Genomic DNA, 15,642 nt, shown 5'->3' with positions numbered 1-15,642 from the left:
AAATTATCAATTGTTCTTTTATGCCAAAAATCATTAAGGAAAGATCGTGCTCTATGAAGATATTTTATAAATTTCCTACCGTAAATATATCAAAACTGATTAGTAATATGCATTGCTAAGAACTTCATTTGGACAACTTCAAAGGCAGTTTTCTCAATATTTCGATTTTTTTGCGCCCTCAGATTCCAGATTTTCATAGTTGTATCTCTGCCAAATATTGTCCTATCTTAACAAATCATACATTAATGAAAAACATATTAGTTCAAAAATCAATAAATTGACCCCTATGACTGGTGTTGTGGTCCAGGGTCACATATATGATCATTTCTTTCATAAAAAGAAAGTTATAATTAGTCTTTTGTAATGTTACAAAAATATTCTCGGATAATTTTTATGTATCCTTGCTGAAAATACACAAAAAAAGGAAAATATTTTTTTTTATAATAACATTTTTTTTTTTTTTAAACTTACTTGCCCCAAACTTTAACATTAGTTTATGACTATGTACTGTAATTCTGATGCATGCAAATGATAATTATTAAAAATGATTCTTCCTTTGTGTTCATGTAGTGAAAAGCATTATGGGAGCAAGCTTTCTATTAATTTTTCCAGATTTGTACCCTAGTTTAGTTCTTGCCTTAAACGTTAATTTTATATCTGTTTGGTCAAAATTAGGTTACAATGTTAGAAAAAAATACAAGCAAATACATACAAATCTACATATACAGAATATAGTAAAAATGGTGAAAAATATCAAGATAATATTTTAACTTTGCAGTGCCACCTGAACGGACACCTGGTAATAGCGTCATTATTTCCTTTAACATCTGTTTCCAAGTATTAGCAAAGTTCTGGTTTCCAATTACTAATGAGGAACATGTGGGTAATCAAGACATATACAGATGCAAAGAAATATGATAAGCAAATGACTGATATGGGAAACAGGAAAAAAAAAAATAAAATAAAAAGTCAAACCTGAATTAGAGCCATGTGGATCAGCCACATTCTGACTGGATCCTGATGCTGAAACATACACACACATTCAAATGAATAAAATAATACACTCACACAGTGGGTACATGGTTGTGCAAATGGCAAAAGATGAAACTGAAAACAAACATGATACTCAAATTATAACATAAACCAACAGGTACCAAAAAAAGCCAATGTATATTTTGGACCTATGGTGTGTGGGTTTGTTTTTATCTCACTCTTTTCCGTTGAGTCTCCGATAATAATCTTGCCCCCACGCTTGCTGGTTTTCTCCACTGAGAGTGCCGTGCTCAACCCCTGCTCATGTTTCCCCAGGCCCTGTCCATCTCGAAATCCATACTTCTGCATGATTTTATGAGCCACAGTACCACTGAAAAACATACACAGACAAGCATTGGACTTCGCTAAATTCATGACATATAATACACTTCACTGATAACATCAGGCAAAATAGAGATCTGATGTTGTCTTTGTGTAGTGTACAAACTCTAATTTAATGCTTTTAAGTTCTATTTTTCAAATATATTCTTAAACATAAATTAATTTATATGTAAATTCATTGTTTGAATCATTTTTTTACATGTTATAACATTATGCAACTTTTAGTTCAATCAAATTGTTCTGGTTAAATCCAAATCCTTTAGTTACATTTACATTTGGGTAAGTCTAAATATTCCTTGTTAAATGGAAATTCGGTAATGTTTTACCAACCAGTTCTCACTATTAACTAGTTGCTTATTAGCATGCATATTACTACCATATTGGCTGTTTATTAGTACTTATAAAGAGCATATTAATGCCCTCTTCTGCATGATAATATTTTAGATGCCTTAATCCTACCCCACACCTACACTTAATTACCTTACTAAATATTAATCTTAAAATATTAATATTAAAAATATTAGGCAAAAGTTGTGACCCAAACTAAAGTGTGACCCAAAATTCTTTAAAATAATCATTTAGAATTTTTTATTTTTTATTTAAACTAGGGCTGTTTTAATTTTTAAAATAATTAATTACATGATGTTTCAATTAATTAATCTAATTAATCGCAAAATAAATTATGACTCTGAAAATACCCGCAAGATTATTTAAACCTGAATTTTCATCAGCCATTACATCAGTCTTAAGTGTCACATGAACACATCTCACCCCATGTTGGCCAGGAATGAATTAGTTGGTCCCGGGGGAGATCTTGGTCTATCAGATTCATCAAAAATGGGAGGTGGGATTGCTGCTTTCGACCTCTGCCGACCATCTTCATCATATGAAAACGATGCTGTAATAACAACAAACACACAGTTTTAAGTTACTTACTCACATACCCCACAACTACATTTAAGACGGTGTAAAGCTGCAGAGATGAATCGACAACACACAAAATCAATAGCATATAATGATTTCAGATTTGAGAACACAGTAAACAAAAGATTTTCAGAGGTCAGAGAGATTCACTTACTGTCTCGCTCCACTAGTGATGTCGGAGGGGCGATGGCAGCTCCACCCATACCTGTGTGCCATATAAAGAATATCTTAGAACAATACTGACAATCATAAAAATTGCCCTATTTACACCTGAGCCATTGTATACTGACAAAATACAGGGAAGTGAGACAGAGAGAAAGAAAGAAAGAAAGAAAAAGAAAGAAAGGAGGAAGAAATTATGAAACGTTTCAAAAGGCACTCACTCCTCTTCCTCTTTTCTCTCTCATACTCCTCCTCCTCATCTGATTCGCCTTCTGTTGGGAAACGTGAAAATCCGCTTGGCGCTCCTCCTCCTCCTCCTTCATGCCTCTCTTTACGTTTCCTAACACAGATTAAGAAAACAGTTCAACAAAACCACACTGATCTGTGCAGATCAGGCATATACAGTCATGGCCAAAAATATCGGCACCCTTGCGATTCTGTCAGAAAATGCAAAACTTCTCTCAGAAAATTGCTCCAATTGCAAATGTTTTGGTTCATGTGCTTATTGTTTTTGTTTGCACTGCAACAACACAAAAAAAACAGAGCAGAAAAGTCAAACTTGATAAAATTTCATGAACTCAAAAATGGACTGGACAAAATTATTGGCATCTTGTCAAAATTGTAAGAAATAATTGCTTTTCAAGCATGTGATGCTCCTGTAATTTGTATTTAGACACACCTGTGGCAAGTAACAGGTGTGGGCAATATAGGAATCACATTTGCAACCAGTTAAAATGGAAAAAAGTTGACTCAGCCTTTGTGGTGTGTGTCACACTGAGCATGGAGAAAAGAAAGAAGTGTAAAGAGTTGTATTTGGATTTTAGAGAACAAAATTGTGGAAAAACATGGACAATCTCAAGGCCACAAGTCCATCTCCAAAGATCTTAATGCTCCTGTGTCCACTGTGCGCAATATCATCAAGAGGTTTACAGCCCATGGCACTGTAGATAACCTCCCTGGATGTGGATGGAAGACCAAAATTGAATTGTAATGAAAAATTACAATGAAGGATTGTTTGAATGGTGGATAACGAACCCTGCTTAACTTCCAAACAAATTCAAGCTGATCTGCAGATACAGTACAACAGTGTCAGCTCACACTATCCGTCGCCATCTGATTGAAAAGGGGCGCTATGGTAGGAGACCCAGGAGGACACCACTGCTGACACAAAGGCATAAAAAAGCAAGACTGGAGTTTGCCAAAACTTATGTGACAAAACCACAATCCTTCTGGGAGAACGTACTGTAGACAGATGAGACAAAAATAGAGCTTTTTGGTAAAGTACATCACGGCACTGCTTACAGAAAAAGAACACAGTTCCTACAGTCAAACATGGTGGAGGTTCAAAGATGTTTTGGGGTTGCTTTGCTGCTTCTGGCACTGGATGCCTTGACTGTATGAACGGTATCATGAAATCTGATGATTACCAAAGAATTTTGGGGCGCAACGTAGTGGCCAGTGTCAGAAAGCTGCGTCTCCACCAGAGGTCATGGGTCTTCCAGCAGGACAATGACCCGAAACACACTTCAAAAAGCACTCAGAAATGGTTATAAACAAAGCACTGGAGAGTTCTGAAATGGCCAGCAATGAGTTCAGATCTGAATCCTATAGAACACCTTTGGAGAGATCTCAAAACAGCAGTTGGGAGAAGGCATCCTTCAAATCTGAATGACCTGGAGCAGTTTGTAAAAGAAGAGTCGTACAAAATCCAAGTAGAAAGGTGTAAGAAACTCATTCATGGTTACAGGAAGCGATTGATTTCAGTTATTTTTTCCAAAGGGGGTGCTACCAACTATTAAGTTAAGGGTGCCAATAATTTTGTCCAGTGCATTTTTTGGGATCTGTGTGGAATTGTATCAGATTTGACTTTTCCTCTCTGTTTTTTTGGTGTTGTTCCAATGCAAACAAAAAAAATGAGTACCAAAACATTTGCAACTGCAACAGTTTTCTGAGAAAAGGGTTGCATTTTCTGACAGAATTGCAAGGGTGCCGCAATATTTTTGGCCATGACTGCACTACCTGTCATAAGTTTAGAATAATTAAGATTAGGGATTAGGGACTGATTATCAGACTGGCCAGTTATTTTCAAAACCGATTTGCTTTTAATTTTTTTTAAATGCTTTTAAATAATTTTTTGCCAGAGCCCTAGTTATTCTTAACTCTGACATTAAATTTTATATTTACAAAATAACGGTATACTTGATCTGTAATAATCGGTATCAGCCCTGAAAAACACATAACGTTTGACCCCTAATTATAAAGTCTATTAAGCGCACAAAGGCTTCATTTGTACAAAAATGCTGTAAAAACAGCAACATTGTGAAATATTATTATAATTTAAAATAACTGTTTTCTATGTGAACTTTTTAATAATGTAATTTATACCGGTGATGCAAAGCTGAATTTTTATCTTCAGTGTCAATGATCAATAATTCTTCAGAAATCATTCTAATATGCTGATCTGACACTCAGTTGTTATCAGTTATTATTGGTGCTCAATGAAAAAAAAATGCTGCTTAATATATATGTGGATTTATTTCCCAAAACGCTTTGATGTACACACTGACAGGTAGCATATGTCAGGCTGCAAAAATCAGGTCTTATTCCATACCTCAATTAAATGTGCCTCAATTAAAACTGTGTGTAAATTAAAAGTACCGTCAATAAGTGTCTCTATTTAGTTTATTAATTTTTTGCAAGTATTGTGAACTGATTAATTTGTTACGCAATAAATTGAGAAAACGTTATACTTATCAAAGTAAATACACATCAGAAGAGGCAAAAATTTTATTTTTTTAATATATTTTAAAATGTTCAACAAACTTCAATTATTTAAGCAAACATTATGTAAATTAAGTATTAATATAACTTATGTTTGTGTTATTTTCTATCGTTAAACAAAATATTCTGATATCTCACATATTGGCCAGACTACTCTCCAAGATACTGGCATCAGAAAATCAAAATAAAAAAATCCATATTGGTCGGCCATTAGCAGATACACCAACATTTTCTGAACAAATTCATGGGAAATCATGGATTCATACTTCTCTCTCTCCTCAATCTCTTTCTGTCGCTCCTGTTCTCTCTGTCTTTGTCGTTCTTCTCTGTGTCTCTTCACCACTTTCTCATAGTCGTTGGGAAACATGGGGTCATACTCATCAGCCAATGGAATCAGAACATCTCCAGATGAAAACCCAGCTGATGATGAGTCCTAACATAGCCACACACAGTCAATTTAATGAACCATAATCAATTTAATAAACCATCATGAACCACAATGTAAAATCCTCAGTTATTTTTAATGTACAATATTGCTGGGTGGAAGGGTTGTGTTTTTACACGTCAAGCATTATATAGAAATAAAACAAACAAAATCGGAATGGCTCAGTGCAGTTATTAAATTGCAAAATAATAACCTAATAATATAATAATTACCTTCATTCCTGCAGCAATGTGTGGAGGTGTATCAGAGATCTGTCTGTCATCTACAGCACTTCCTCTTTTCAGATCAATAACCGGAGCTAAAACATTTGACTGTCTCATCCTCTGAGTCTACAAAAGAAGACAGATTCATTTGTCAGTTCTCACACCTTTGTGATTGCTGGGTATTATTTAAAAAAATAAAGTAGAGACGTGACTCACACATATTAATTTTTAGACAATTTCATATTTTAAATACACTGCTCTCCAAAAGTTTGGAAACACCCCTGGCAATATTAGCACAAATCCTCATCATTTTTTGGTGCAAATACATTAAAGTAACTTGACATTATCATTGAAGACCAGGAATAATAATTTTCATTTTGATTACATAATATATACATGTCAAAGTCAGACATGCCCCTTTGCCAGCTGTGATGCCTGGTTACTGGTTTAAACTTGGCCCAGGTTTTTAAAAGATTTTTGGGTCAGCACACCTTACTAGCTTCAACAACTGACTGAAAGTTTAAAATACAATGAATTTAGGCCCAGATTATGCAGAGCAGTAATAGTTGCTAATGGTGGATATTTTGATGAATCGAAAACTTAAGTTTAACTGTTATAAACTGTTTATGTAATAAAATATGTTTTCATAGTTTGTGTTGTCCCTGATCAGTGCAAAATGATCACAAATTAAAAAGGATTCATGCCAATATTGTCCAAAACCCCACTTTTGTAGAGCTTACAAACTTTTGGAGGGCAGTGTATATAATAAAATAAAGATTTTTCTTTTCCACCTAGAAGTCATTTTCAAATTAAATAAAATATTCCAGGTTTTACATGACAATAGGAACTATATACTCACATTCTTTAGTTATAAACATATGGATCTGTAATAAACTCCTGTGGACTGCATTATCATTGTCAGGCATAACATAGCCTAAACACTGACCCACCTTTGCTTGTGTCAATGCTGCTTTCTTCACTTTCAACTGAGACTGAAGCAGTTTGAAGTTTTTAGACCACCCTTCTGTTTTAGTGTCGCTTGTTGCGACGCCCAAATCATCGTATAAAGACATTTTACCTCCTTTCCAACCAAAAACTCTGAAATACACACACATGAAACAAAATGACATTAACATGATTATATATACAAATGTTAAAAGTATTCAAAACATCAGAGTGGTATATAACAAAAGCTAGCGTATCCAAAAAAAGTAAAAATTAACCTGCAGCTAGAGCTTTAGTTATAAAAGATGATCAAAGATTTTTAGAGTCAAGTATTATTTATACGTTATACATGTAGCATTCACTTCCAGCCGGTTTGCAACGATTACTGTACTATATAAATAGACTAAATGGTTCTTGTCTAACCTTTAATCACTAGTGCATTTTAACTGTAAAACTTATAAAGTTACATACACACCTATAAAGAAAATAATTCCTCTACTCGTTTTGCACTGTCGGTTAGCATAACATGCTACGAGTGTGATGTCGCATACGAATGACATCAACTGTGACCAAACGTACTACGCGTCACGACGTCACTAAGCTTGCGTTTTTTAGTTGTTAGTTTGACTTGTTCAGTCATATGCTGACTCATTTAATAAAGGTACGTTTTTCTATTTCATTCAAAAAGAAAAAGAAGAAGAAACAACAAAGTTTCACAAACGTTTAAAGTCTTTACAGCTTTCTTATTTAACGAGTATGGTGAAAGATCTACGCCTCTAGTGGCAGTCTCTTGTATTAACATATATTGGATAGCTGCGGATATAAATAATGTTTTAAACTTGGCTTCATAAAAAAACAATACATTCCTCTTTACTTAAATTTTAGTTAGAATATCACACAAAACCCTGACGACAATATGTAAGCTGTTTATAGGCTATTGTGTGTGCAATCATTTACTCATCTGTTACTAATTCACCCATTCAGCGTTTTCTAAATTATGTTAAAATCCACTAAATTATGTAGAATTTTATACGGCTTATTGCTGGCTTATTCTGTAAGGATCATATAATCAAGAACCAAGTGACTTTAATTATTTGAAATTCATGTATTTGATCCAAGTGTTCAGGTGGACATGAAGACCATGTGTGTTAAGAATATTTGATTACCACATGGGACACACATATAAAGTTACAAGTAAATTTACAGAGATTTGATGCACATATGTAACAAACAACAAAATTTAGCAGTTGTAGTGTTACACATACTTATGTTTGTACCAATAAAATGTGTAGAACTTTGTTTTACTGCCAAAATATATGTACTATCTAATTAATTTAATTTACACTGTAAAGCAGGGGTCAGCAACATTTTAGGCATGTGGTATTTTATTTTTATTAGTCTGGTTAAACACTGATTAAATGTATGTTCATAATCAAAAACAGTAACATGTATAAAAATTGTAACAGCCTCATTTTTAAGTCTTAAGTCGCTGGGGTTTACTTGTAGCGATAGCCAAAAATACATTGTATGGGTCAAAATTATTGATTTTTCTTTTATGCCAAAAATCATTAGGAAATTAAGTAAAGATCATGTTCCATTAATTTGTAATTTGTTCCATAAATTCCTACTGTAAATGCATGAAAACCTAATTTTTGATTAGTAATATACATTAGGAACATTATTTGAAGAAATTTGAAGGTGATTTTCTCAATATTTTGATTTTTTTTTTGCACCCTCAGATACCTGATATTTAAATAGTTGTATCTCGGCCAAATATTGTCCTGTCATAAGAAACTATACATCAATGAAAAGCTTATATGTTTAGCTTTCATATGATGTATAAAACTCAATTTTGAAAAAATGACCCTTACGACTGGTTTTGTGATCCAGGGTCACATATGGTGAAATGTAATAATTCTCTTTTAAGAGTTTTATTAAGATTAACCACTGGCCTTCCATATAATACATTTAGATTTAGATCATAACAACAGTTAAACCCACAAATACAGCACCTCAATACCATGATGAAAAATGGCCAATATGGTTTCTAGGTATATATATGAAAAACACCGGTCTAAATACATAGTATGAACTCATGAACTCTTTAGCTTATCACCAAGAAAAAAATACTGTAATTGCAGTTGCAATGAGCAAAATTTCATGAAAACAATTCAACAAAAGCATCAGTACACCATTCGAGAAAGTTTATTAATACACCGTTGCGAAATTCTGAGAACATAAGTTAATGAATAAAGAAAAAAAAATCTAATTGCTCCAAACATTCATGTTCAAAATTATTCAACCCCCCAAAGTGTTTGATCTGAATGTTTTATTCTTTAAAACCAGCAATCTTGGACCTGAAAATGCTTTCGGATCACCGATCACCTGATCATATGTTTTCAGTGAGAATTAAACCTTTAGACTGAACAGGCCACTCAAGAACATTCTTTGACTAATCTCTAAACCAAGCATAAGTACATATGGATATACAGTACACTTACAGTATGGATGATTATCCTGCAGGAAAGTCCATTGATCATCAACTTCAGTCTTTGCAACAAAGTCATCACAATTCTTGCCAAATGGCCTGATACTTTAAAGAATCCATGATGTCCTTCATGAAGTCATGATTTCCACTTCCTGCTACAGTAAAACAATCCAATAACAGGACTCATCCAACTCCAAGTTTGACGATGGAGATGGTGTTCTTCTGCTTATAAGTTTAGCCTTTTTTGGACCAGACATACCGCTGATCCATGGGTCCAAAAAGTTCCAGTTTGGTCACATCACTCCATAAAACAGTCTTCCAGAACTACACAGGTCTATCCAAATGAATTTTATCATATTCAAGTCAGTGTTTTATGTTCTTCTTGGTCAAGAGTGGCATTTGACAACATACCCAAAATGAAGGCCATGCTTCTCTAGTGTTTTTCTTACACTCTGCAATTGTTCTCTGATATCCATGTAGGTATGTGACTTAGGTGAGGGCAAAAATTCTCCAGAAAGAGTTTTACACGTCCGTTTACAACACCAGAAGCACCACAATTACTACAGTTTATAAATTGTGTCATCTACTGAACAGACATTTAGAAGTTTATTTTAAAATGCAAAGTATTGAAAATCAAAATAAAGCTCTGTAAACACTTCCATGAAAAAGCTTGTGGTCTTCACGCCCACTTAAACACTTTGGACAAACACAGGAAATATGTCATGTAAGTAGTCTAGAAGTCAAGCGTGGGTTTTTGGTCAAGCCAACAGTGTGGGTTTAGTGTGGGCTAAGGGGACTGACCTTTTGCATTTCTGCCACCTAGGACACTCCAAACACAAGTGGTCAGAGGTGATGCATTCAAAACACAATTAATGGAAATGATAAATGCATCTTTGCTGACAGCTTGTGACTGATGAATCACCATAAAAATGCACATTCATACCCTTTTTGCATAGTCAATTTCCAGGATATTATATAATAATTTGCGTGCATCAGGAAGCGGGATGTTTTAATGATACAAAGACTTCTTACATTAAAAGATAAAAGATCAAGACAAGTTTATCATTTCCCCTTTAAAGGAGAAGTCCACTTTCAGAACAAAAATTGACCCTGGTCTCACCCTTTGTCATCCAAGATGTGTGTGTCTTTCTTTCTTCAGCCGTAAAGAAATTATGTTTTTTGAGGGAAACATTTAAGGATTTTTCTCCATATAATGGACTGATATGGTGCCCCGATTTTGAACTTCCAAAATGCAGTTTAAATGCAGCTTCAAATGATCCCAAATGCTGTTGTAAACAATCCCAGCCGAGGAAGAAGGGTCTTATCTAGCATAACGATCTTTTTTTTTTCATAAAAGTAATACAATTATATACTTTTTAATGTCAAATGCTCATCTTGTCTTACTCTGCCTGAACTCTGTTTTTTTCCGGTTTATGACAGTTAGGGTATGTCAAAAAACTCCCATCTCATGTTCTCCCTCAACTTCAAAATCATCTTATATCGCTGTTTTACCTTTTTTGTTAAAGGTGTTTGATCTTCTTTGCATGTTCTCTTTGCAAAGACTGGGACTTCTGCAGTGAGGTACGATGATTTTAAAATGATTTTTGAAGTTGAGGGAGAAAATACGATTGGAGTTTTTCGACATACCCTAACTGTTTTCAGCCAGAATACACAGTGTGTAGGGAGAGAAAGACAAGATGACCGTCTGAGGTTAAAAAGTATTTAAATTGTATTATTTTAATGAAATAACCGATCGTTTCGCTAGATAAGACCCTTCTTCCTCGGCTGGGATTGTTTACAACCGCATATGAGATCGTTTGAAGCCGCATTTAAACTGCATTTTGGAAGTTCAAAATCGGGGCACCATATCGGTCCATTATATGGACAAAAATCCTCAAAAAACATAATTTCTTTACAGCCGAAGAAAGAAAGACATGAACATCTTGGATGACAAGGGGGTGAGTACATTATTTGTACATTTTCGTTCTGGAAGTGGACTTCTCCTTTAAGCCCAAAGTTGGGTATGAAAATACACTTTATTTTAAGGATCAGTTCTCACTATTAACTAGTTGCTTATTAGCATTCATATAGCATCTTTGCTGTTTATTAGCACTTATAAAGCATATATTAATGCCTTATTCTGTATGAGGTGCGTATTTTACCCTGGTGAAAAAAACAGCATATGCTGGTAGGCAGTGATGGGAATAACGGCGTTATAAATAAACGGCGTTACTTTTTAAGTAACGAGTAATCAAACGAATTACTGTTTCCTACGTTACAACGCCGTTACCATTACTGCCAATAAAATACGGCGTTACTATCATTTATTATAATATTATTATAATTTTATTTTTCAATTCATCTGAATGGATGCGCAGCATACCCGTATTGGGGTTCGATCTTCAACTGGCTGGCAGGAGCTGCCTGTCAGTGGCTGGTGGCAGCTGCCAGTCTGATTCTGGCAGGTCACGTGACCTGCCAGTGGCGGGCTGGTGGCTGGCAGTCTCAACCGCTTTAGATCTGTGAGTATAACGCGTTCTCTGTCACTCTCACTGCAAGGAAATACACTATTTTATTGTTATGAATGTATTCTTATGACTCTGTTCTTTAGTATGATTGACGTTTTATTTTTTTATTTTTTTTCCACAACTAAAGCGGTCAAATGAACGTGATCACGACTGGTTGCTTACTGACGCTTCGCCTAAACTCGGAGCGCTCTCGCGGCTGACTGACTGAACTGGAAGTGGAAGCGACAATAAGCTGCCAGTTGAAATCACGGCCATTTAAACACTTTATTCAGAATAAAACTCCATGAAATGTTGATAAATTAAAAGACTAGACCCATAAGAATATATTAATGATCGTGAAATAATATATTTCCTTGTAGCAAGAGTGGCAGAGAACGCGTTAACCTCGGAGCGCTCTCGCAGCTGAGTGACTGAGCTGCCAGTGGAAGCGACAATAAGCTGCCAGTTGAAATCACGGCCATTTGAACCATTTATTCGTAAGAAACCTCCATAAAACGTCGGCATATAAAAAGACTAGACCCATAAGAATATATTAACGATCATGAAATTATATATTTCCTTGTAGCAAGAGTGGTAGAAAACGCGTTAACCTCGGAGCGCTCTCGCGACTGTCTGACTGAACTGGAAGTGGAAGCGACAATAAGCTGCCAGTTGAAACCACGACCATTTAAACACTTTATTCATAATAAAACGCCATGAAATGTTGATAAATTAAAAGACTAGACCCATAAGAATATATTAATGATCGTGAAATAATATATTTCCTTGTAGCAAGAGTGGTAGAAAACGCGTTAACCTCGGAGCGCTCTCGCGGCTGACTGACTGAACTGGAAGTGGAAGCGACAATAAGCTGCCAGTTGAAACCACGGCCATTTAAACACTTTATTCATAATAAAACGCCATAAAAAGTGGATAAATTAAAAGACTAGACCTATAAGAAAACATTTATGATCATGAAATAATATATTTCCTTGTAGCAAGAGTGGTAGAAAACGCGTTAACCTCGGAGCGCTCTCGCGGCTGTCTGACTGAACTGCCAGTGGAAGCGACAATAAGCTGCCAGTTGAAACCACGGCCATTTAAACACTTTATTCATAATTAAACTCCATGAAGTTTTGATAAATTAAAAGACTAGACCCATAAGAATATATTAATGATCTTGAAATAACATATTTCCTTGTAGCAAGAGTGGTAGAAAAACGCGTTAACCTCGGAGCGCTCTCGCGGCTGACTGACTGAACTGGAAGTGGAAGCGACAATAAGCTGCCAGTTGAAACCACGGCCATTTAAACACTTTATTCATAATAAAACGCCATAAAAAGTGGATGAATTAAAAGACAAGATCCATAAGAAGATATTAATAATCATGAAATAATATACTTCCTTGTAGTAGGAGTGGTAGAGAACGCGTTGAACTCGGAGCGCTCTTGCCGCTGACTGAGCGACCAGTAGAAGCGGCATTAATCAACCAGTCGGAATCACCGCCATTTAAACACTTTAATCGCGCTAAAAATAAAGAACTGAACAGGTTCACAATAAGAAATTAAGCACAAAACACAAAATCTGCCGAAAATCTGTTGTTGCTGAAACTTGTTGAGGCATACTGCCAGTTGGCAGCTGCCAGTCAGCCCGCCCAAAATCAGACTGACAGCTGCCACCAGCCACTGGCAGGTCACGTGACCTGCCAGTGACGGCTCCCGCCAGCCAGTTGAAGATTGAACCCCCTCTCCGAGCTGTAAACTCTAGTGTGAAGGCACACGACTAGCCGTCACTTTGTCTCACACACCCAAAGAAAGATACAGAGCGACAGAGTCTTATACCATGCAGAATTGACGCGCTACGTGTAAACGATATTCTTTGTTGTATTTTCCTCTCAAAACAACGGAGCTCCTTTGGAATACTTCAGCTTTTAAGAACTGCTGGTTTCTCTGGTAGTAGGCGGAACTAATGTGCAAACAGCAATCTCATTCCCACTAAACATTGGACGTCGTAGTGACGTGACCCTTACCGACGAACCCAATATAGACATGATCTGCACGTCTATCCGACGTCCAATGTTTAGTGGGTTGGCTGGCGCTCACCTATTATCGTCCCTGTTTTGATTACAGCAAATCAGTTAGAGCGAACGCAGACAACGTGATTAATATTCATGAACCCAGCAGCTCATTAAACCTTAGTGTGTTTAATATTGTTATTAATAACAGAATTCGTGGTAGTAACAAGACGTTCATAGAAACACTAAATTACAAACAATATCTCCACCAGTCCTAAGTTCAGTCAACATGACAAACATGCAGTCATACATGGTTATTCTAATTACTAAAGTTCTAATGGCTAAAGTTGAATGCTAATTATAATTATAATATTATATCAGATATTTAATATTAGTCTGGTGAGTAAACTAAAAATGTAATTAATTTTATTAAAATTTCATTCATTTACCATATTTAATATTGGGGTCATCCAAGTTATTTAATATATATATATATATATATATATATATATATATATTTTTTTTTTTTAAAGCAACAATAGTTACTTTCCCTGGTAATTAGTTACTTTTATAATGATGTAACTCTGTTACTATCTCAGTTACTATTTGTGAGAAGTAACTAGTAACTATAACTAATTACTTTTCGAAATAAGATTCCCAACACTGCCCACAACAACAACATTAAAATAGTGTAGATTAGTGTACAATGTTTTATATTTATTTTATAGTTATATTAAATTAGATTTTTTTTTTAGATAACGCAATAGTTACTTTCCCTGGTAATTACCCAGCTAACGCAGTTACGTCGTGACAACGTTACTGGACCGGACCATATTCGTCGCAGCGACGTACCAAATAACGTTCCAGCGACGTAACTTTGTGATTCCCATATTCGTCGTAGCGACGTTATTTCGTACGTCGCTGGAACGTGGTGAGTACGTCTCAGCGACCAAGGACCAGATTGGTCGCAGGGACGTCTCAAATAACGTACCAGCGACGTAACTTTGTGATTCTCATATTCGTCGTGGCGACGTTATTTCGGACGTCGCTGGAACGTGGCGATTACGTCTCAAGGACCAAACTAGCACGTTGTGAGGACGTGACTCTAAAGGACCAGATTGGTCGCAGCGACGTCCCAAATAACGAACCAGCAACGTAACTTTGTGATTTCCATATTCGTCGTGGCGACGTTACAATGTTATGTTGGTGGGACGTGACAAATACGTCCTAACGACCGAACCAGTACGTCCTGACAACCAAACTACCACGTTCCTTATATTTAAAATTTTTACTTCTCACCTTTAGTCTGGTCCAGAGGATGTGCTCGTACCACCTTTAAATAGGTATATAAATGACAAACTCATAAACATTTTCTGCTATAAAAAAAATAAAACACTTAATTCTAATGTTTTTTAATCGTTATAGGAGATTTTAGTGAATATATTCAATACATACATGCAAACCATTACAAAAACATTACATTCTAAACATTAAATGAGCAAAAACAGTGCATTCATTTATTAATCAGCATTTATTTAGTGTTATTTCTACAAACAGTAAGCCAATACATTTTGAATATTACACCTATTCTTTAACCATGCAAAGTGTTACCAAGTCATGAGCACAGATAATTCAACACATCAATACATAAATCTTGTAAATTTTACTGAATTGTTTTAATGTTACTGAAAAGTTTCTCATTACTGATGGGTATAGTTAACGATTTTATTGGTAAAAATGATCAATAATTAATCAGTACTCATTGACAACTCCCTATAATCTGGTATAAAAAAAAGACA

At 35.3% G+C, this 15,642-nt stretch overlaps 1 protein-coding gene across 3 annotated transcripts in view; it reads right to left on the bottom strand.

Annotated features, from left to right (window-relative positions):
* Positions 1-15,642, bottom strand: part of rbm17 (RNA binding motif protein 17) — a 28,945-nt gene that overhangs the window by 6,314 nt on the left and 6,989 nt on the right. The window contains exons 1-9 of one of the 3 annotated variants that reach the window (XM_051107479.1): positions 7,310-7,428; positions 6,840-6,987; positions 5,899-6,015; positions 5,508-5,674; positions 2,682-2,800; positions 2,453-2,503; positions 2,146-2,272; positions 1,212-1,363; positions 976-1,023 (exon numbers count right to left, since the gene is read on the bottom strand). In XM_051107479.1, the coding sequence (XP_050963436.1) occupies positions 976-1,023; positions 1,212-1,363; positions 2,146-2,272; positions 2,453-2,503; positions 2,682-2,800; positions 5,508-5,674; positions 5,899-6,015; positions 6,840-6,962 (904 nt within the window). In that variant the 5' untranslated portion in view covers positions 6,963-6,987; positions 7,310-7,428. Of the gene's footprint in view, positions 1-975; positions 1,024-1,211; positions 1,364-2,145; positions 2,273-2,452; positions 2,504-2,681; positions 2,801-5,507; positions 5,675-5,898; positions 6,016-6,839; positions 6,988-7,309; positions 7,429-15,642 lie in introns of those variants that run through there. The other 2 variants (XM_051107480.1, XM_051107481.1) reach the window with 2 other exon arrangements.

Source organism: Labeo rohita, chromosome 4, assembly GCF_022985175.1.
Source record: "Labeo rohita strain BAU-BD-2019 chromosome 4, IGBB_LRoh.1.0, whole genome shotgun sequence".
Taxonomy (NCBI): Eukaryota; Metazoa; Chordata; class Actinopteri; order Cypriniformes; family Cyprinidae; genus Labeo; species Labeo rohita.
The sequence above is the reverse complement of the archived record's forward strand: the minus strand, read 5'-3'. Positions and strand labels throughout refer to the sequence as shown.